Source organism: Apaloderma vittatum, unplaced genomic scaffold (genome assembly GCF_000703405.1).
Source record: "Apaloderma vittatum isolate BGI_N311 unplaced genomic scaffold, ASM70340v1 scaffold10790, whole genome shotgun sequence".
Classification (NCBI taxonomy): Eukaryota; Metazoa; Chordata; class Aves; order Trogoniformes; family Trogonidae; genus Apaloderma; species Apaloderma vittatum.
In genome coordinates, this window is record NW_009694005.1 from 65171 (window position 1) to 87629 (window position 22459).

The 22459-nt window shown below is 40.4% G+C and overlaps 1 protein-coding gene across 1 annotated transcript in view; it reads right to left on the reverse strand.

Annotated features, from left to right (window-relative positions):
• MET (MET proto-oncogene, receptor tyrosine kinase) overlaps positions 1–14538 on the reverse strand; it is a gene marked incomplete at its 5' end in the record, with an annotated part of 55531 nt that extends 40993 nt beyond the window's left edge. The window contains 3 exons of the mRNA XM_009865899.1: positions 666–839; positions 2228–2362; positions 14347–14538. Coding sequence (XP_009864201.1) covers positions 666–839; positions 2228–2362; positions 14347–14538 — 501 coding nt within the window. The remainder of the gene's footprint in view (positions 1–665; positions 840–2227; positions 2363–14346) is intronic.
• Between the last annotated feature and the right edge of the window lie 7921 nt (positions 14539–22459).

The following is a 22459-nucleotide window of genomic DNA, read 5'->3' on the forward strand; positions in this document are numbered from 1 at the left end:
AGCGCAGCTTGTCTGTGTGGTTTCATTCTCGCGTACCCCTGATGGGCTTTGCAGCCTCTGTCTGTCCCCTGTCCCCTGGAGGGGTGCAGATACACCCTTGGTGGCAGGTAGACCCATGGGAACAAGGAGCCAAGGAGGAACGTTTGGGAAAAACATCTCCCTCAGGGTGATGTTTTAGTTAGATAGAGGAGAGACTTTTTCATCACAGGGAAGCACCACCTTCTTCTCCAATGCTGGAGCCAGCATGGGGATGCATGAAGAGGGGGCACTGGAGACCCCCAGCGTTGGGTCGGGCTGTCGCAGCTGAGGAAGCACCCTCCTCCACCTCCCCACTTTGAGAGGGGTCCGAGAGGAAAGGTGCTCCTTTTGGCGACTGGCCTTTCCCATCAGATCCCTGCCAGGCTGGCTCAGATGCAGTTTCCCCGCCACGAGTGCTTTGCAGGGCCAGGATGATGAGACAGACCTGCCCACCACGAGCGCCTGAGCCTTCAGCATTCAGGGAGAGTACGTGCACCCAGCCAGAGGCTTTGTGGACACTGATGCTGAGGGCAAGTCAAGGAGAGCAGTCACTTCATCTATCATAATTGCACAGAAAGAAACAGAGAATGTCTGCCCCAGACTGCGTTCTTCCCTCAGAGATAAACAAGAGAAATCCCCCGTTTTACCTCATACACCCTTGGCAAGCAGGTCTCCTGGGTCCAGGTGCCACCGGGGCACTGGTGGGACCGGAGGCACTGCTGGTCGCACCAGCCACACTGCATGAAGGATGGGGCCAGCAGGCACTGGCTGCAGGTCCTGAAGTGATGGCAGCCCGGCCCCGTCAGCGGGATCTTCGTTATCTGTGGATGGAAAGACACGATGCACAGCTCCTTTTAACACCGGCACTGAGTGGCAAGGAGAGTCCCTATTTATGCAGTGCGCTGCGGTGCTGCTCGGATTTCAGATGTGCAAGCTACGGTTTGACTTCTCTTAAGCTCAGTAATTATAGGATCTTATAAGTAATTTAACTGACATGATTTTAAATTCACTTGGGAGAAACCCTAAAGGCATCTTAATGTTACATAGTTACTACCAGCATCTGGTGTTTATAGCAAGATAGCATTTTTTGCTGATGGAAAAAGAAAACATCAGCGTGCTCCTCCCAGTTCTGCACTCCTTCTTGGAAAAAAGAGTATCTCAGTATGTCTTAGTTCATATATTTGTAAAAACAGGCATGATGGATATTTCAACCTTGATGAGGCTGTATTAACATCTATGGCACACTTAAAGCATGTGATCGCCCAAGTATTTGTTTTTTAACACCTACCTTCAAAAGTCCTGTACTATACCTAAAATATGGATTAACATTTATATGATTTAAAATATCAGGATAGTGACTCTAAATACATAAGAATTATTTTTAGTCAGAATATCAAAATTAGAATATAATTACACTACTGTGTAAGTATATAATACTTCTTTACATTTCAGTACCTTCCTTAAACTTATTTTTAACATTTTCTTGAAGATTACTGTTATAAATATCTCATACATTTCTAGTAAATAATTAATAACCATCTTTACTGATGGCTGATGTATTTCTGTAAATTCTTATAGAACTCAAGGGGTCAAATTATTGCTTACGATTATGGTCTAGGATTATCTGTAATATTATCTGCTGATGTTTTAAACCCATTCTACAATGCATATCTGCTTGTGACAATAGCATATTTATGACAGCTCTTCATCTTTCATTAACCCTTTGTAAACTACACGCTAAAGTAATTTCCAGACCTTACTATGAACACCGACTCTCAGTTTTAAACACACCCACATAATTCTTGAAAAAAACACCCTTAAAAAGTTATGATGTTATGATACAAACGAACAAAAGCCAGGAAACTCTCAGCACCATTCTTCTCTTAAGCCATTGTGTGTTTTTTCTCTGCAAGCACTTGAATTACAGACAGGGTTTCAGCCTTAAAATTTGCATTTCCTGGCTTTTGTCGGTTTATATCACAGCTCTTATATTATTTAAACATTTCTCAATATTAGGCTGTTGGTTTATTTAGTAGGGGAAAAAAAAATTCTTGGAGGAAACTTGCCACTCCAATGTTCCCAAGGGAATGGGAAGGCTGGGAGGATGCAGAACATAAAGCAGCAGCGTGAATAGCTGCTCTTACTGAAAGTTGCTGCTCTGAAAGCAGGTTTACCCAGTGGACAGAAGATTAGATTATGAACCACTCACCTTTTTCCCAGTCACTACCAGGGCGTAGCCATCACCTGCTAATGAATTCTCAACAACAACTTGGGGAGAGACCGGGTGGGAGTCTAGCTGAAAGCTGACATGTGGAGCTGTGGGTTCTGAACGAGAAAGCACTATCTAAGAAAGAAAGAAATGGGGAAAAATCAGCAGGCAGTGTGTGACACGAATGCATGCTGCTCAGCGGTCTCATGTTCCTACCACTTCTCTGCTTGCATTAATTACTTCGCATTACATTGCATAATATTTTGCATAATGTCCCATCATGATCTGATTAAAGCGCTATAAAATCTGCTTTATTTAACACAGCAAAATCATGGCTGTTGGAGGATCCTCAAAACACATCGTATTTATTAAAATATGAAGGAGTCGTTGCAATTTTCCTGTTCCTTCCTTTTCAGGTATTTATAAATCAACTGTAGAAAATAAAGATGGGTCATTTAGTCAGCCCTGTGCATTTAAGAAAGCAGAATTTTATCTACACCATCTATTTAAAAAAACCTTAAAGCTCCAGGCTGTGAAAAGTCAAAGATACTTCCATTTATTTTCACTTTGCTTCTTCAGTTCGAAAAGCAAACTTTACCCTGTGTCAACAGGATCTGGTCTTGGCGCACGTGAGGCCATGAGAGGGCAAATCCGTGGTAGAGCAGGTCATAGAATCATAGAATCATAGAGTCATAGAATCATAGAATGGCATAGGCTGGAAGGGACCTTAGAGATCATCTAGTCCAACCTCAGTTGCGGCTGTGAGCAGCACAACAGAGCCACGACCACACAGAGCTCCGGTTCCCGGTGCCAGCGAGGTGGCTGTGGCTGCAGGTCAGCTCTTTGCAAGACGAAGCTGAGCACCCTGAGGTCTGGCTCTTGCCCATTTCTGCACGAGCTGGGCATCCAAGACCAAGTACCCGAAGTCCCTCTTAAACAACAGGGAGAGCTGGAGGTTTCCTTGGAAGATGCTCCAAAATGGGAGCCTAATTTTGTTGTCCTGAAGCTGCTTTGCAAGAGACCTCTCTCCCTCTCTCTCTCGATTTTAGGAGATCTTAGGGAGATTAGTCACACCAGTATGAAATTCCCCCACTAGTCATCTCTCTGCATCTTGAGTTACCTAAATTCTTCTGAGAATTTGGGCCCATTCCCGCAAACACACGCTTAACTTTACTACTGTAACTTTGTTGACTTTAATGGGATGAGTCATGGCTGTTAAGAAGGGGCATAAAGCATCTGCAGATTGGGGTGGATATTCGATAGCGAGATTTTATAGGCCTGGGCCTGCAATCCAGAAGGATGTGCGCCCAAATGTGATAGCATCAGGCAACAAAGGCAGAGGATTGTTTACACGAGGGGAGATCATGTTCATGTTTCAAAAGCTGCATCATGTGTAGTTTACTTAAGGAATTTAGATAATGAATATTTGCTGAGAAGTTGAGATTCAATGGGGTTCATTATTCAAAAAAAGATTGAAGCCATTCTAGAAATCACTTGTATGTCAAATATCTAATTTTTCACTATAATGAAGCTTTTTTTTTCTGACTCCGAAGGCAGCATCAGAACAGCTAAGACATTGACTTACACAATTTCACTGGCTTTTCGCACTGCCAAGGTCTTTCAACAAGATGGCTGACTCGAAAACTAGACTTGGAGATGCTGTAATTACAGCTGATGTTCTGTTGTAATTCAAGACTTAAATAAAATACACGAGCAGTTTATTCATGGTGATAAGTGCTTCACATCCCAGAGGTATTTACAGTTTGGAGTTATAAGAGGGTGGTTTTTTTGTCTTTAAACTGTAACTGGCTTTGTTAAAGACTTTGCTGTGGGTTTGTTTCAGAGCACAGAAAGTGCAGCTTTTAGAAATCAATAAAGTCTGATCATTTTTGGTGACACAGAAGTATGGTCTCTGACTCAGTGTATTAGGGCAGGAGCTCTGTTTTTATATTCAGGACAATGAAAAATAGAATGGACTGCAAAGCTGCATGAAAAAGCTTGATTAATGTTGGCATTATGAGGAGAGGTAGCACCACAGCTGCAAATACCTTTTTAGTTGATCATTAGCCGTGTCTCATCTCGAATACCCACTGCTATAAAATGCTAAGAATTCTTTTCTATCATTAATCCAGGCTTCCTCTTATTGCCAAGCATTCTTTCTGATTGAGCCACAGTGTTAACCCTTTAAACACATCTGTGTATCCCAGAGTGATACATGAAAATTTGGATTCCATTTCCATAATCTTGGAAAAGTTATTTGGTACTTTAAGCACTGGCCAACCTTTATTTTACTGAGGCCGATAGTCAAATCACCTGCTCAAAGTCCAAGTGAATTGACTTTGACCTCATGACCTCATGACACATAAGGAGCTCAAATTACACTTCCTAACTCATTTGGTACCATGGAATAAAAGTTTGGAGTTTGCTTAGAACTAATCTACCAGCCTACAGCGCTGCCGTAACAGACACTAGATGCAAAAGTGGGGTTTTTTTGGTCTCTATAACTGTGTGGTTTTTGCACGCATCAGCCCAGTCCTTGAAATTCTATCTTATCCTTATCCAACATAATCCTGAAGAAAAAGGCAATCTGAAGACAGCTTCTACAGCAGGAAGAAGAGGCTACTTTGGCCTCCAGTGTCGTTCTCAGAAACCTCTGATTTTTATTGCTTGGAATTGGGCTGGTATGTGCACAGTGTGGCTTTAATCTGCCATGGACACACCACCACACAGGGGCTATTTCTACCATGGAAATGGTTCAGTACAACAGAAGGACTTCTCTTTAAAAGATTTTAAAGTGCTGGCTTGTTTTTTTAGGTTTGTCTTTTTTTGGGAGTGGTGTTGTTTGGTTGGGGTTTTTTTTTTACATTTTAATAACCAAGCATTTATTCAGAGCATAAGAGAAATGTAAGTATATATACGTTCCTGCACTCAAACAGATACGAGAGAGGGAATGTCTTGCACAGATAAATAATTGACTAAAGGAGAACAAACAGATGTTAGCAGCAAACAGTCAGTCCTTGCAATAGTAAGAAGTCACCAGAGGTGTCCTGCAACGTGTGTATGCTGCAATCCATACTGTTCAACATATCCATCAATGAGTTGGTAAAGTGGTTGAGAAGTCCAGTAACGAGTATCACTTCAAGGTGATAAGGATAAGGACATACTATGAAGGATGGCAGAAGGACTTAACAAGACAGTGTGTCAAGGGAATAAAATGGTAGGTGAAACACAACGAACAAGACGAATTTAAAGCAGTATATGATAGATAGTTCCATGAAAACACCATCTTACTACTCAGCAGCAGCCAGAAAACAAATGAAAACTTAGGGATTATTAGAAAAGGATTAGAGGACAAATCAGAAAGTATCCTGAAGTCATACAAATTTATGGCTTGCCTCAACCTTGAATTCTCTGTGCAGTTCTAGTTGCCTCATGACAAAAATGTTAAAATGTGAAAGGTTCAGACAAGGGTAGCAAAGATGATCAAAAGGCTGTAATGGACAATGACTGAGTAGAGGAGGTGTGGAAATGCTACGAAAACAGCATACAGAATGATGAGTGGGTAGAGACTGATGGTTTACTCTCATCTAACAGAAGTACTAAACACCATCAAAAGACGAACATGAGAGTCAGGCTCAAAGCAAGCAAAAGAGGAAGACTTCCCAGCAAATGTGATGACTATGGGACTCCTTGCTGAAGGATATGAAGGCAAGAAGAACACAATTTCAAAGGGAAACTCCACATGTGCAGCGAAAGAGACAAACAAACACAACCCAATAGCTCAGGAAATCCCTAGAATGGAAAACAGTTGGAGGGCTGAAGCAGAAGGTTATCGCGTGTGTTGCCTGGGTCCTTAGGCATACACTTGTCACCACTGCTCGAGACAGAGCACTGTACTAGATGGACCCTTTGTTTAGACCCATGAGGCTTTTTTGATGTTCTTACAAATAACCCTTCTGAGAACTACGTTCATTATCAGTAACTACAACCCCAGACAACCTCCTCAAAGCAAACACAACATTTATGCTCCTCTGTTTAAAAGAAAACCAAATAAGTATGTGGTCTCTCAGCATAGTTTGAAGTAATTCCAGAAAGAGAAGAGCCAACAGCTAATTAAATAATGAATATATTAATTAATATATCCTTCATAGTGGAAGTCAGTGATCACTCAGGTCCACGAGCACTAAAATAATTCATTTAAATATTCTTTCATTGCCATCAGCTAGCATTAATGTTAAGTAAGAAGAATTGACTCTAGGTTCCTTTGTGCATATTATGGCAAATTAAGACAGTAATAACGTGAGTTGAAAACCAGCATGTAACAGCTTCTTTTAAAAATCATTCTGATGCTCAGTTACGCTAGTCAGCAGGATTGAATTACAAATGTTACTGTCTACATGTTGAAATATCTTCTGCAAAAATGAGAGGCCTTCTAAAAGCAATCTCATCTAAGTATCATATTGTTATTTTTTCCCTAGATGTCTGGCAGGTGTAGGCCATTATCCAGCAGAGATAGGCTCAGGGCTAACTTTATTGCGTAACGCCTCAAATGCCCTGGGATATGCACCGTAGCCTTGCAAAGGGCACATATGTAGCTCTCTAAACGCTGTATATCATTCTAATCCATGGAGAGTATAACGGATCTCCTCTGAAGACTGTAAGCTTTTCTACTCAAACTGAATAGTAAAACACGTGTTCTCTCAAAACAGTTATTTGGCACCAGGTGTTAATTTTTACTATATGGATTTTGCATTATGCAATATTTGATATTGTTTCTGGGAGCATCAAGATACATTCCTTACCCCAGAAAGAACTGCTATTATAAAACTGTTGAGCTATAGATATGAAAATGTTACTTATCAAGAGTCTGTAACAGTTTTCTGTTGACTTAAAAATTATAAAGTGAGAAGAATTACAACTATTCACATTCCTACAAATGCACATGCATATAGTTTGCATTTATCCTTACGTGGGACAGGCTGTCCTTATTTAAAAGCTGAGCGAATTGCTGGACCACAGAGACAGGACAGCAGTGGGCACTGAGGACAACCTTTGCAACAACTCCATGGGCATCTCATCACTCTTTCTTACTGTGGCTCTATAAGCTCTAAGGTCTGTGCTCATGTACTTCTTGACCTCTTCACATTTACTTCCACCATGGATTACCAGTTGCAGTGGTGGGTTTTGTCATGACTACATTGTCTAGTGAGACAGGAACTAGATCGGAAGAAGTTTGATCAATTCAAAGGTGGAAATGGCTTCCAGTACACTATGGTATAAACTGGATTTGAATGAGCATGCTGAAGGATGCAAAGCTCTGTACTTCTTTGCTCTGCATCAACTCATTTTAGCTCAGTCAGTTGAGCGTGGCACTAACAACGCCAAGGTTGTGGGTTCGATTCCCGTTCGGTCCCCATGTGTTGACTGATACAGTCAAGAGGTGGTGTCCCTGGAGGCAGGGAGGCTGGATTAAAACGATCTCTGAGGTCCCTTCCAGCCTAGGCCATTCTATGATTCTATGATTCTATGATTTTGCTGACAGTCACCATGGCTCTGAGCCTCGATTCCTGGAGTGACGAGGCCTTGCTGCTTTGCTGTTTGCAAGAGGAGAGCAGTGTTGAAGGCTTGGCTCTCATCTTGCTGAATTCTGGGACAAATTTTTCCAAGCCTTGACTGCAGTTGCAAATAAAAAGCAGATGTGATTATTTTTGTCTATACTAATTTCTGTAGCATGCGTTACGTTCCCTGGCATGTAATCTATGAAAGTAGCTATGACACACAATAATTTCTCTCTTTTCAGGAAAATGAGATGTGTGTTAAGGTTTGGTGGTGGTGTTTGTTTTTAATCATAAGTATTCCTGGGAAATGAGCATGACTATCAATTGTTCTGTCTATGTGGATGTGAAAGCCAACAGGTTCGTGCGCCACGTGTGAAAATTTCCCAGATCATTTGATTGATGAGGGCCTCGTCCCTATTCTTTATCAGACAGAATCAGGGACTCCAAATGAAACGGTAAGTCAGAAGGTTAAGGAAAGCCCAGAAGACGCTCTTGATCATTCAAAGCAGAATGAAATTATGGAGGTCATTGTCACAGCATACCATGGAGGACAAAACAACAAATAATTTCAAAAAACAGTAAGCAAAACTGATGGAAAAGAAGTCCATAAAGGACTATTAAATGCCAGATATGGGTGCAATTTCCAGATCAGGGAACCTCTGGGCCACTGAGTGCCAGAAGCAGGAGGGTACTGTGAGAGGTATCATGGTATGCTTTTACTTGCCTCCTACCTCTTCCTTATCCATCTTGGCCCCTACCAGAGATATGAAACTCTGCTCCTTGAACCTTTATTCTAACCCCATACATCATCTCTTAGCTAAAAAAATGGTTAAAAATACTGGGATATAATAATGGGTCCCTAGAATAAAGCTTATTATTTTTTCACTGTGAGGGTGACGGAGCACTGGAACAGACTGCCCAAAGCAGTTGTGGAGTCTCCTTCTCTGGAGACATTCCTGTGTGACCTACTGTAGGTGAACCTGCTCTGGCAGGGGGGTTGGACTAGATGAGCTTTTGAGGTCCCTCCCAAGTCCTAACATTCCGTGATTCGGTGATTATTACTTTGTACTCCTTAGTGTCTAACAAGAGAGGCTCTGAAGAGGGCAAGTGGTCTGTTGTGTGACTTGCTCTACTCCAATGTAGCCTATCTGTGTCATCATGCTTTGGTTCTTGTGCCCTAAGCCATTTTCAGTCCGGAATGCCAGTGTGTGACCATGTGTTGCTAATGCTTGGCTTCTCAGCTAGAGCTGGCCCATGTCCAGCTAGATTGGACAGGACCGCAGCCAGCATGTGGCTGACCGCATCTCAGAGTGTGTGTATACCCATGGGAAGACCCTTTCCTTACCTCCAGAAGCAACAGGATGGATCTTGTATTGCCCCATGAAGAGGAGAGGGCACATGGGGGAGCTCCTCACTCCACACGCAACCCAGGGCTGCCCCACCATGCGCTGAGTTTCATTGGTATAGTTGGAAGGATGAGATGGCCCTGCTGCCAAAATTATATCTAAAGAGAGTGCTTGCACGCTGTAGTTGTGAAACGTACGGTGAAAACTTCCCTCTCAAGAGGGAATGTCACCAACTAGCAAGGGCATTTGCTTGGGCTTCACCTCGGTGAGGTGAGGTTTGAGTGTAGGGAGCAGATGCAGTATTCTCCTAAACACAGCATTTTGCCAAAAATCAGCCTCTGCATATGACAAAGGCATCAGTTTCTTGTTTGTTGTTAAGGGCAGACCAAATGTGAGCTTTTCAGAATAAATCTTGTAAAACTTTCCCATACCCCACTCTCCCCAGAGCTATCAGAAAGATTTCCCCTTCCTGAAGAACTCTGCTCTTTCCTTCATCACTCAAGAGTCACTCCCTGAAATAATACCAAGCTCCACGCAGAAACACTCAAAAAATCACCTTGAAACTGAACAAAAATAGAAGATATTTAATCTCAGTATGTTATGGGTTTTGGGTTTTTTTTTTATAACTTATAATTTCTTAAAATATCAGCTGGTAAGGAAAGTGTCTTTTCCAGTTTTAAGTTGTATTCTCAGCATAGCTTTTTTGGTTTGAGCAGAGTAAGGCTTCTCTACACCAGCTGAAAATGTGATTCCTCAGCTATAGCAGTGTGACTGGGTGCTGTTTTCTAATCAAATAACCACTGTGAAATACCTGATTCACTTTGCACCCAACAGCTGTACTTTCAGCCTGTGTTCCCAGTCACACTCTAAAAACAAGCACAATAAGAAAGGCCAAAACAGCTGCAACTTCTCAACAGCAAAAAAAAAAGAAGGGAGGGGAAAAAAAAAAGCTTGTTGTCAGGCTCCAGCTTAGGAAGGAAGTAAAACCATTTTTCTTTTCCGCCTCATGCATGTCAGCTGTCTTAGAAAAATTATTACTGCTCTGTTTTGTAACAGAAACTCTACAATATTTGGAAACTACAAACTTCAATCTATTCATGGCCAAATACAGATTTAACGTTTCTGATGCAGCCAAAACATGCTCAGTATGTCAATGGGCTGCAATTACTCTCCAGGAGAGCTTTGGAATTCACCTCCTGGCCCCAATTATCCTTCTTAAAAGAACTCATGAATCTTCTGTATTTGGACCATCCAGATCGATTTTATTGTAGTTTTAGATTTAGGCAGGAAAAAAAAAAAATAGTGAAGGAGGCTTTATTTCCTTTCCAGTATTAGTGCTTTCCAGGGCTGTTTAAGTCAATAATTCTATTTAATTGAACTAAAAGCACAAGCAGAAAACAACAGGTGACTATTCCTTGGTTGGTTAAAGCATACCTGCTTTTGCATTCTGATTATTATTGGCTCCTCAGGTGACTTTTTAAAAATAAGTTGAATACAAGCTGTATTCTGAGTGGAGTCATTAGCACAGTTTTGATGGGTAATGTCATAAGCTTCAGGGGAATCACTTGTAAAGTTAGGAACCATTCACTGTGATACATCTCTAAATACATCAAAGCCTCAGAATCAAGTAGCCATCATCCACAGAAGGAAAAACTTTGTTCTTGGAAATTACTTGTTAAACCTTCTACTGACTTTTAGAGCAATACTGTGCTATGTCATGTGGTAAAGAGAGAAAAATGGATGGAGATGGAAACAGAGATGATGCGGCTGCAGGAAGGCAGAAAGTGACGAGCAGAAGAAATGCAAAAGGGGATGGAAAGATGGTAAGAAAAAGGAAAGACAGAAAAGAAGGAGACTCAAGTGGGTGGCTGTTGGTCAAGTATAAACAAGTATACAAGGACAACATGAGAAATATTTTCAAATAAATTTCTCTCAGGTTGAGTATCAATAACTCATTGCTGCACCTACTGCCTTCCACAGCACAGAGTTGGGGCTTTAGCTCATTTTAGGTGGCATGATCACTATGTTTTAAACATCTGGGTTTTTATCCCCCAAAATGTTTCCTAACAATTAAAGGAAACCCTAAATTAATACAGAAAGAACGTGAATTAAATGTTCATTACTTTCACCAAGCTGTTTCATATCTGGGCACTTCAGGATGCAGCTGTCAGAGACAGAGGTGCTGTGCAACTATTTCTTTTAATCTCATGGATGACTGAAATTTATGTCACAAACTAAATTGACTAAATATGGTAAGGCCTGGTATTTCAAAAAGGACACAACATGAATTGGATTCACTGCAGGGGCTGAGCTGATTTTCTAATTTTAGAAACCTATGTATGAATGTTGGCAGGAAAATATATTCGCAAGATATTAATACAATATAACCAGATTTAAAACAAGTTCCCTCATAGGTAGAATTTTGCAACTAATTTTCTCTGAAAGCACACCTCTCTCTGAAGGGATATACTCAACTCTGAATAGCTATAAGTTACAAGGAGATTGCACAGGAATATTCAATATATGTATGTAAAAAGAGCCAAAAATATGAATGCAAATGACTGTGCAAAAGTGAAGTGCATAATAAGTGAAAAAGTGAGAATTCTTTGCAGTGTGTTCCAATACATTTGTGAATGAAATTAAAAAGAACAGCATTAAATTTCTTTGCTGAAAAATGCGAGGAAGTGTTTGGGGATTTATCTTTTTGATAAATTAAGTCAGTCTTAGATTATCCTGATTTTTTTTTAACCCATTTTACTTCAGTAATGGTCATTTAATAGCTCCATTTTTAACAATCTCCATCTCATTGCATTAATAGCTATATTTCCATAGAAACACTGCAAATCTGCTTTAGTTGGACATCTGCTAATGAACATGTTTGAAAGCACTTCCTAGATAACTATTAGTGAAGAAAAAAAAGAAAAAAAAAGATTTAATGTAAGTGAACATTAAATTGTGCAAAAAACTGTGTCTGTGGTATCCTACAGACCTAGCATCCCTTCCAAGATCATTTTAAGGCAAAACTAATACTAACCTTTTTATTTGGAGGTAGTGTCGTTAAAGGTAGTCAAAATGCTTATTCTCCTCCTGGTTGCACCAAATCCTCAAAGAAACAGCTCCCACTTATCACAATATAAGCCCAATGCTGACTTCCCTTTTAGCTCAAGCCAATCTAATTCAATGATGAGAATACTTCTGCTAATGGCAATGTGCAGTTTACACAATAGCCTTTCTTTTGATCTGTAACTGAACGTGGAATGGGAAATGTATTCTGGAAAAATTTTAATTGTTCCTTGAGCTGGGCAAACGTCTGAATGAAGTGAGTGGTGCAGGACTTGAATGAATCATTTAAAGAATGTTACAAATAAAAATAATGCTGCCTTGTGCTTTCCACCAAACCTCTCTAAAAGCTTTGTGACAGCCCAGAAGAAATGCTGTGAGTAAGACAGTAGTTGTTATTAACTGCATTTTGTAGATAAGGAAATAGCTTCAGAAAGGTTAAACAAATTGCTCATGTTCACTGTGTGAACCAACATCAACATTTAAGAACAGAGAGTATGTAGGTTGGTCCTGTGCTCAGCGTGTAGCTCTTAACATTTGCCTTTCCTGCGCTAAGACAGAACTTCCAAGGTCACCATGGAACGTTCACGTAAAACTGGCAGGCTTGTCACTGAACATTTTATTAAATTCTTATCTTTTAAGGGGAAAAACAAAACATGATTTTCTCATTTTTTTCATCTGACCTTTGCAGTAAATCACTTTGACCTCCTTCCCTGTAGGAATGTTACAGATTTTACATTATGGGGCAGGTTCTGCATCCAGTCTGTGCAGAAGACAGAAGGGGAGGTTCAGGATTCCCTTTGTCCACAAAGGGTGCATGCACTGGGGACAATACTACTGCTTGGGGTAAGGACAGAGAATGAGGGGAAGGGAGAGAAGAAAGGGAAGACATTGTTTTTATGAAAGTATTTCCTAATGGAGGGTTTTAGGAAATGGGAAAACTGGAAGGGCACAGCAATGATGGTCTTCTCATCAGGTTCCAGTTAACGACAAACATTCAAATTAACTTTGCTGACTCTCTGCAGCCTACAAAGCAAGAAGGGCCAAAACCTGCCAAAATTCCAGGGAAGCCCACTAGAAGACAAATACTACCGGCAGAGTAAAAGCACACAGGTCCTTGGGTGCAAGAAGGATCCAGGCTGAGATGCACATCCAGGCTGGACTGTGTGGCAGCTGGAGAAGCCAAGCTCTCCAAGGTGGTCATTGCAGGATGACAGTGCTTGAAATAACATGGCTGAACAGAGGGAGCCATAGGTGCTTTCGAAGTATTTTGTCTTCTGATGTTTGATTTTGACTGTCAAGCTTTTAAAAGACTGTTAGCGTTATGGGTAAGATTTATTTTGTTAGTCACCCACAAAGAAGTCACGTGGTATAATCTACTTGTCTGGATTACTTATGTACTCAGTGGAGGAAGACAGGCTTCTCAGGAGGGTGATTTACCGCCTGTTATGGAAAACCTGTTTTAGGACAGGAAGAATTCCTGTCCAAAAGAACAGCGTGAGATGGGAATGAGCAAGAGCCTGAAAATCTAGAGGGCACTCAGAGAAACTTGAAAGTAGGTGGAGGAGGAGCTAATCTCAATTCTACAGCTGTGAATCACAGGCTACGGGTACATTAGCAAGCAACTTGGTGCCAGAGGAGTGAAGAAGTGTATAGAAACAACTAATGCTCCCACTTCTACATTATAAGCTGTCTTGGCATTTTACATGGAATTAGGTTTAATCTGAGCCTCTGGACCAAAATGACCACATGAAGTGTATATCTGAAGCTGTATGAAGAATCAGTCACTGGTTTGGACCTCTCTGGGGTTGGAGCATATTTGCTGTGTATTCAAGACAGAGCTTTCAGTTTAGTTTCCTTTGAAAGGAATCTAGTTTGTATGGACCAAAACTGCTCTGTGAGCTGAGCCAGCTGGAATAAATGGAAATCATGGTAGAATTTACTCTAAAACTATTGCTCCAAACCACAAAGCCCATGTAAACACTTAAAACGCTGAATGTTCTATTAGGCACTTAGTTAGAAGCTCTATTTTAACTCACCAATTTCAATTTTCTAATGCCCTGTTAAACTTGGGTAATACTGCTCCTCAATCATCACCATCCTTCTAAACTCCAGTATGTTTTTTATACGGTGAAGGTCTCGTAGTAATATTTACCTGCATGAAGCGCCCCTCCGAAGTTCCCAGATTAGCGATGGTAAGGTTCCCTTTGGTGAAGACAGATATCGAAGTTAACAGAACACTGTTGAATTGGCCCATGAACAAGTCAACTCTCTGCAAAGGAGTCGTAACTTCTAGGCGATATTCATCATCTTGTGCTCTGCAGTATGAAGCATTTCTTGAAAAAGCCTGTTTGAAAATGAAGTACAGATGAGTACGGTCTTTACGAGTAGGAATAGATCTTTGTCAGAGTGAAGTCATTTAGCATAAATGCATTTGACCAAAAGTATTTTAAAATGTTTCAAACTTAATTGCTTCATCAGTTATGATGTTCCATGAGGAAGGCACCAACTTATTAATGTTTCTTTCAACTTTTTTTTTTTTTAATCTTTCTCTGTTGGGAATAAGACATAGGGTCTTTATTTAACCAGATACGTGTATAAGCATACGTATCAAGGTATCCCTGAGTCCAGTGACTTCCGTAACGCTGCTTCTCCACGGATCTCAGAATTCTTTGACTGCAGAGCTTGCCCAGTAACATACCTGATTTTAAAACAGTAACTCCTAGAAAATGATTCTCTAAAAAAGTTGCATCTTCTTTAACCTTTTTTGCATTAAAATAACAATTTCCAGTATTCTTCTCCTATTCTCTTGTCATCACCTTTTTCAGTGATAAGAAAGAAAAGGAGTGAAAAAGATGGAGAAAGAGAAAAGGGAGATAAGCCAGGAAAAAATATGTTTCTGATTGTATATTAAATGAAACTATGGGAAAGCCAGCTTTCTATAATTACTTAGACTATTGTATTGATCATCTATGGCTCATGCACTATTTTGTCCAATCTCTGTATGCCTTCAGTACTAAAATAGTTGCTGCACTTGCAGGATTTTCTCTTTCAGTTTGGGAATGGAGATGATGTGTGTTTTTAATTTCCATTGTTAAAATTCTTGAACAATATACTTCAAGTTATCTCTTGAGAAGAATATAACCTGCTGTCCTGACAATTCAATAGTAATCTATTAACTGAAAATTCCATTACTATTGATACTACATCATCTGCTTTGGTGAGATCGTACAGATAATAACAAGGAACCCCCTAAAGGACCTCTAACCAGTTTAAATTTGGAAGTCATCTAGCATGTTCCCACTGTGACATACTTTAGGAATAAACATGTAGGGAGATTATAAAGGATCTTGTGGTGGTTCCCTTTGTTGAAATCAACAGAGAGCTTCATTTTTCCTTTTTTTAATTGATTTCTTGTTGTTACAAATGTATTTTAAAAAATCTTTTAAAAAGCTTGACTTAAATATTTTAAAGACACGTAGAGTCTTTTCACTAAACTCAATAGATCTCGATCATACTCTTAAAGAACATGCAGGGGTAAAATTTTATTCTTGTTTTTTAGATACAGAAGTTTTTTCCTCAAAGTATTACGAGAAAGCAAGCAATGAACAAAGAATTTCTTGCTGGCTTAACTCTGGTGAATTCTGGAAAAAAAAACAAACAGGCATTGAAAATGTTATTGATAAAATGTTCAACCCAATAGCTCTTTTGCTGTTGAATTGTAAAGTTTCTGAACAGTGCAGAGCAACAGCACAGGCAGATGAAGTTTTCTGTGATCCTGAGAAGCTGAAGTCAGCACTGGTGCCAGCTTTTCTTCAGGTGCCCTGTCAATTTATTCTATCATTTTGGTAAAAATCTGCGTAAGACCAAACGAGCAAACTGAAATCTCAGTGCAGTGCCTTAATGATACAGAAAGAGAGCTTCTAGATTAGATCTGATAGAGCAGTGCCTTAATAGTTTGGTGATCCACATGCGAAAGTGTTTGCTGTATTAATTTTGGTATTAAGTGTTAATGTATGGTGTGTTTTGCTTAGCAGGAATTGAACTAATATTTGGCACTACAAACATTGAATATGCTTTAAATATTTTTAACCTAGTATTTGACTGAGTTAATTCATCAACAGACAAATTCAGCTTTTCTTTGTTTTGGCCACCAAATAAGAGAAAAGACTTATTCTTTAGCACACATATCCTAGCCAGTCGAAAAGTATTTCTGAAACATCTGTGCAAAGGTTACTCATACGATGAGAATGAAGAGGTCAAGTGCAGAAAGATGTACAGTTTTCATGCTTTTTGAAATAAGGCAGATTTCTGCATTTACCCTCCCCCAACTTGGGATCTCTGCTCTTTGCTGTAACTCCTTTTTTCTCCATAAGAGAATGACTTTGGGGAGAGATGTTTCTGTGCTAACCTTAAAAACATACTTCCTCCTACATAGTCATCTCAACACAATTCAAACATCCTGACATGCGTCATGAAACCCTGTTCAAGCCCTTTTTAATGTGTCTCCAGATCTTCCTGCTTGCCTTGTCACCTTTCCTAGTTTCCCCAAAGTCAGATTAGCCACAAAGTCAGCTCAGCCCTCTTCAGAGATGTTGTACTTTTGAGTATCTGCCCAAGAACCTGCAGATTGTTCCACATATGGTTCTCTTAGAAAACCTGGTGCTTCATGGATTAACCATAATGTAAGGTTAGCTGTTTAAGAAATAGGAAGGCTTTGATCTTTGAGAAGAAATAGAGAGATGAAAAGGCTACATGGAAAACTAAGGGAAGATTGATAACATAGAAAACTTTGGCAAAGAAGCTGCTTTAAACTAACTCTTTGAAGCCCGGATCCCTCCCTCCCTCCCTCTCTCTCTCACATAAGTATCCATCTGGCCGTGAACGTGGAAAAATAACTGATGTCAGATGATGCACTCTGGATGTTATGCCAAGTTCCAGTGACAAATCCCACAACTACTGAAACGGACGTTTAGAGCGCGGGTAAGTGCTTGAGTCGGACTAAATTGCTTCTCTTGTAGGATGAGAGGTGCCAATTTTGTGTGTGTGATTCATAGCGAGGGCTTTGTGAAGCTGGTGTAGGTGTGCCACTGGAATGCAACGAGGTGTGGGCAAGCCTTGCCCTTCAGCTATGTCCAGAAGGGTAGAAGATAACCAACGTTATCTTGTTTGTTCATAGAGGAAGTTGTGGTGTTTTAGAATTTACCCTGGATTTGGTCCACAGAAGACAAGTGTGCCAAAGAAGTCTCCAGACATCGCTGAGCTGGGCTATCAGGAGCTGTCGCTGTTTGGCAGTTAACTGATGATTTATATATCATATTCTGTGAACATAAAAATAATATTCTGGACAGCACTGTGCATTTGAAGCCAAAAGTACAAAGCAGGGAGGAAATCTAAGAGCTACTAATAAAAATCTCAAAAAAGCACCCAGTCAGGTCAGTGTCAGAACTTATCACTGAGTATAGTCTCTAGTCTGAATACTAGATTCAGCGGGGAAAAAATAAATAGGAAATTTTAACCAACAACTTTTAGTGAGATTTTCTGTTATTTGTAGAGACTGCAGTTTGGAGAAACACTCCTCCAGGCTCATCCATCTAGAGCTGGCCAAAACCTGTTCTTACTTAAGTGCAGTGCTAAATTAGAAAGTGGTATTATGTGTAATGTCTTTATGTAATGTTTAATGTCTTGAACAAACTACAAATTAATGACTTAATCACTGCAGAACATCTCATACTGTCTTGTGAGTGATATGGAGGACATCATTAAAATTAAAGTTTAATTTGACAAATTGGAGAAATGGGCTCAAAGCAACTGGGCAAAATGTCCTAGTGTCAATTGTAAAACACTACGGTTATGAAGAGCTCAAGTGAAAGCAGGAATAAGCAGGAATCTTATTTCCTGCTGGTTTATTTATATGACTTTTAACCTGTTGGCTGTCAGGAATCAAATTACTAGGTATCAGCTTTTATCTTCTGCCATGGATACTGGAAGTCTCCGTCGAGAGTAGTGGGCATCCACAAGTGTCAAGGACATTTCTCTTTTGAGCATTTCTATGGCATAACATGGAGCAGGGGGAAACGAGCTACTGCTAAATGAGCTGGATCTTGCTATCTGCAAATGGCAAAAATCCTTTTTTCAAAGCTGTAGAGTAAATGAATAGACGATTCTACATAACAAATTGATTCCCAAGATGATTAAAAAGAGAGAGGGTGTGTAAGTCACTTTTCTGTTGTGGTTGCTCATCTCTATCCTTCTGTGAATAATAAAACTACAGTTTTCAAGAGTGTGTCCTACTGAAATCAAGCACATAATGGTGAAGAACTTGTATGTACAGAAGACTGATGTGCAGAAGAACACAGAAGAACATTATCAGATTTTCCTCTCTAAATATCCTTGTGTATTTTTAGTCAACACAGTTTTGTTGTTCTGTAACATATTTGAATTTTCTAGGTAGTTTGCAGTATTTATCTTCATGTGACAAGTGTATTTGATCACTTTTTCTACTCATATGAAATACAAGAAGTGAAATGCTGGCCCAAATAATTCAGTGAAGCCAGAAGATTGCATGAAGAAGATGAGTAACTTGATTATTATCATGTTGGAGGTCTGTTAGAGGGCTCAAGTTGGAACCTGCGTTGTCTGTCTCCCAGTCCCATGTAAATAAAAGAGAAGGACATCATAAATTTGCCCGGTCTATCATTGTTATCTCTGAAAGGAACTTCTTCTTAAATTTTGTAAACTGACTAATGTCTCCACCTGGACTTGTGCAAAGCATTTGAAACTGTCCCACACGACATTTTTGTCTCTAAATAGGAGAGACACAGATTTGACAGATGGACTACTAGATGGATAAATGGTCACAATCAGAGTTGTGGTCAACGCCTTGATGTCCAAGTGGAGACCAGTGACAAGTGGTGCTCCTCAGGGGTCCGTATTGGGGCTGGTGCTGTGTAACAGTCGGACTGAGTGCACCCTCAGCAAGTCTGCCAACAACACCAAGCTGTGTGGTGTGGTCAAGGGATGTCATCCAGAGGGACCCTGGCAGGCTTGAGAGGTGGGCCTGTGCAAACCTCATGAAGTTCAACAAGGTCAAGTGCAAGGCCCTGTGCCTGGGTTGAGCTGATCCCAAGCACAGATATAAGCTGGACATGAGTGGGTTGAGAGCAGCCCTGCAGAGGACTTGGGGGTGTTGGTGGATGAAAAACTGAACATGAGCCAGCAATGTGTGCTCGCAGTCCAGAAAGCCAGTCGCACCCTGGGCTGCATCAAAAGAAGCCTGGCCAGCAGGTCAAGGGAGGTGATTCTGCCCCTCTGCTCAGCTCTTGTGAGACCCCACCTGAAGTACTGTGTCCAACTCTTGAGGCCTCCAGCGTAAGAAAGATGTAGATCTGCTCAAGTGAGTCCAGAGGAGGGCCATGAAGATGACCAGGAGGCTGGAAGATCACCCCTATGAGGACAAGCTGAGAGAGTTGGGTTTGTTTCACTCTGGAGAAGAGAAGGTTCTGGGGAGACCTTACAGTGGCTTAAAGGAAAGATGGGCAGGACTCTGTATCAGGGAGTGCAGTGACAGGATGAGGGGTAATGGTTTCAAACTGGAAGAGGATAGATTTAGATTAGATATCAGGAAGAAATTCTTTACTGTGAGGGTGGTGAGACAGTGGAACACATTGCCTAGAGAAGTTGTAGAAGCCCCTTCCCTGGAAGTGTTCAAGGCCAGGCTGGATGGGGCTTTGAGCAACCTGGTCTAGTGGAAGGTGTCCCTGCCTGTGGCAGGGGGCTGCAACTAGGTGATCTTTAAGGTCCCTTCCAAACCGAACCATTCTATGATTGACTCTATAATAAATCTTCCCTGTTGTCACGTATTGGGCTTTTTAATTCTGGACTCAGTTAGAATGACTTCTAAGATCCTTGTACTTAGAGCTCTTTGACAAAATGAGGGGAGGAGAAATTTAACCGGAGAAACTTTCTGGCTGCTGGTACATTTACAGACTCTGTTCACTTCATGCCTTTTTCTGTCAGTTCCCTTGACAAAGGGACTATCTCTCTCCTTTCCCACATGATTTCATGCCATAGCTGGTCAGAGTGAATAAAGTGTAATGGAGAAAAGGAAAAATATAAAAATAGCTTTCTTCTATGCTATCAAAAAGGAATATTTTTTCCTTTCAATTTGCAAGACAGAAAGTTTGTGAACTGGACAAAATTTTACTACTAGCAATTTGAAAAAGTCAATCACATTTATTGCTCTCACTATACACAACTGTCACAGCGTGTCTGAATTCTTTATGGTTATGAGCACATTCAATGATGACACATGGAAAAAATATGGACACATTAATTTTTTTGGAAGCAACTGACCAGAAAAGAATCTCTGTGAACAAACTCCAGCACTGTACAACAGGCAGAAGAAAAGCCATCCAGAACTGAGGAACATGAGAAACAGAAATTCTTTGCATGTAGCATGTTGGCTTTTGCCAACATGATCAACTGCAAGTCCACAGCAAGACTCCTCACCCACTGGGTCAGCGGAACTGCAGTGCGAGTTCCCAAAACTTGCTGCTGCATTTCCAAGAGAAGCAACTGCAGGTAACTAAAGTGGGTTGGCCATCCATGAGTACTAGTGTCCTGGTTTGAGAATAGCAGAATAAAGTTTTCTGGAGCTGCCTGGAATATATGGCAATCCCAGTGGGGGAGGGGAGGCAGTTCTGTCTGTGGGGAGGAGAGGGTAGGTCAGGGGAACCTAAACTTCAACAACTAGTCATATGCACTGTACAACAGCAGGCCAAATGCACAGGCATGTTCCTTACTGGCAGCAAGATTGCATTAGATTCATATTCTCCCATTTTGCTTCTTTCATCAACTATCATCAATTAAAAGATCATGTCTTTTTATTGAACTATTATTGCACATACTCATATTGATAGCCTCAGTAAGTCCTCAGAAAGAGGTATCTCAAATAGACAAGTCAGCTATTATTTGCCACAGGAACTGCATGAAAGCCAGACTAGAGCAGTCTGCTGCTCTCACAGCACAGAAAGATAGCTAATTTCTATGTTAATGTGGCAGTGACAGGTACTAGATATGCTGACTTTCATTCTTCTTCAAGCCCTACTTTGTCAAACAACCAACTAACTTGCTCTTCCCAAGAAGAATTCCATGTTCTTGGGAAATGGAACAGAAATCACTCAAAAGTCACAGCACAAGAGAAAAGTATTTGGAAACACAATATTCAAAATGCTATGGGCTTTGCAGAACAGACTACTCCACAGTAGCACCAGACATCATCACCAAGCACTTCTTATAAACCTAAGGAAGGGAAAAATGAATGATAAATAGAACACCTCAATGTTGCCAGTTGACACAAACTAAACAATTTCCATCAAAGTGGATCCACCATGCTTCTGGATTATTCTTGACCAGAGAAAGACATATCGAGGATGTGGGCGCTGTGAATTTAGCGCACTATTCAGGGAGATATGAACACGCCTGGGGCAGGGAACTGGGTACTCTAAAAGGTACAAGTTTTGCCTTCTTTTTGTTTTTAAACAAAGAATTGTTTCCCTCTTCCTTCCTTCTCTTCCCAATACTCCTCATGTATTTGAAAGAAATTAAAAGATATTTTTTTTTTTTATAAAACACAGAAGAATCACAGAATGGCATAGGCTGGAAGGGACCTTAGAGATGATCTAGTCCAACCTCCTCATTCCCTTTCTGAGAATAAACATTTCAAACCTCAACTGCCAAGCAGAAAACTTGAAGAAAACGGAAGCAACTCAAAACAGTCCTTTAAGATGGAAACAATCAAGCCATCCTAACTATGCAGTGGCTACTGCCTGGAGATAGTCTGAGTAACAGGAAACCAAACCTTCAAAATACAGTTTGTTGCATGATGAGGAAAAATTTTGGGGAAATTACTGAAGAATTAATTGCCTTTAAGCTACACTTTGAACTTCCAAGGGTTTGATCTAGAACTCACTGAAGTCAATGGAAGGATTACACAAATTTTTATAACCCCTAAAGAAAAAGACTGTTTTTAAAGAACTCAGTTGATATAAAATTTTGAATAGTATCAACCCACTGACTCTTCATATTTGTTACTTTGATCCACCTCACTGCTAAAATGAGAGGAGGGAAGGAAGTTACTGTACTGACGCTCCACTTAAGGTAATAGGTAAAAAGACATCCATGTTAAATGTAATTAGTTAATACAAATTAAGATGATTACATGTTCTATTGTCAAGATCATTCAAAGAGTTATTTGCTTTTGTCAT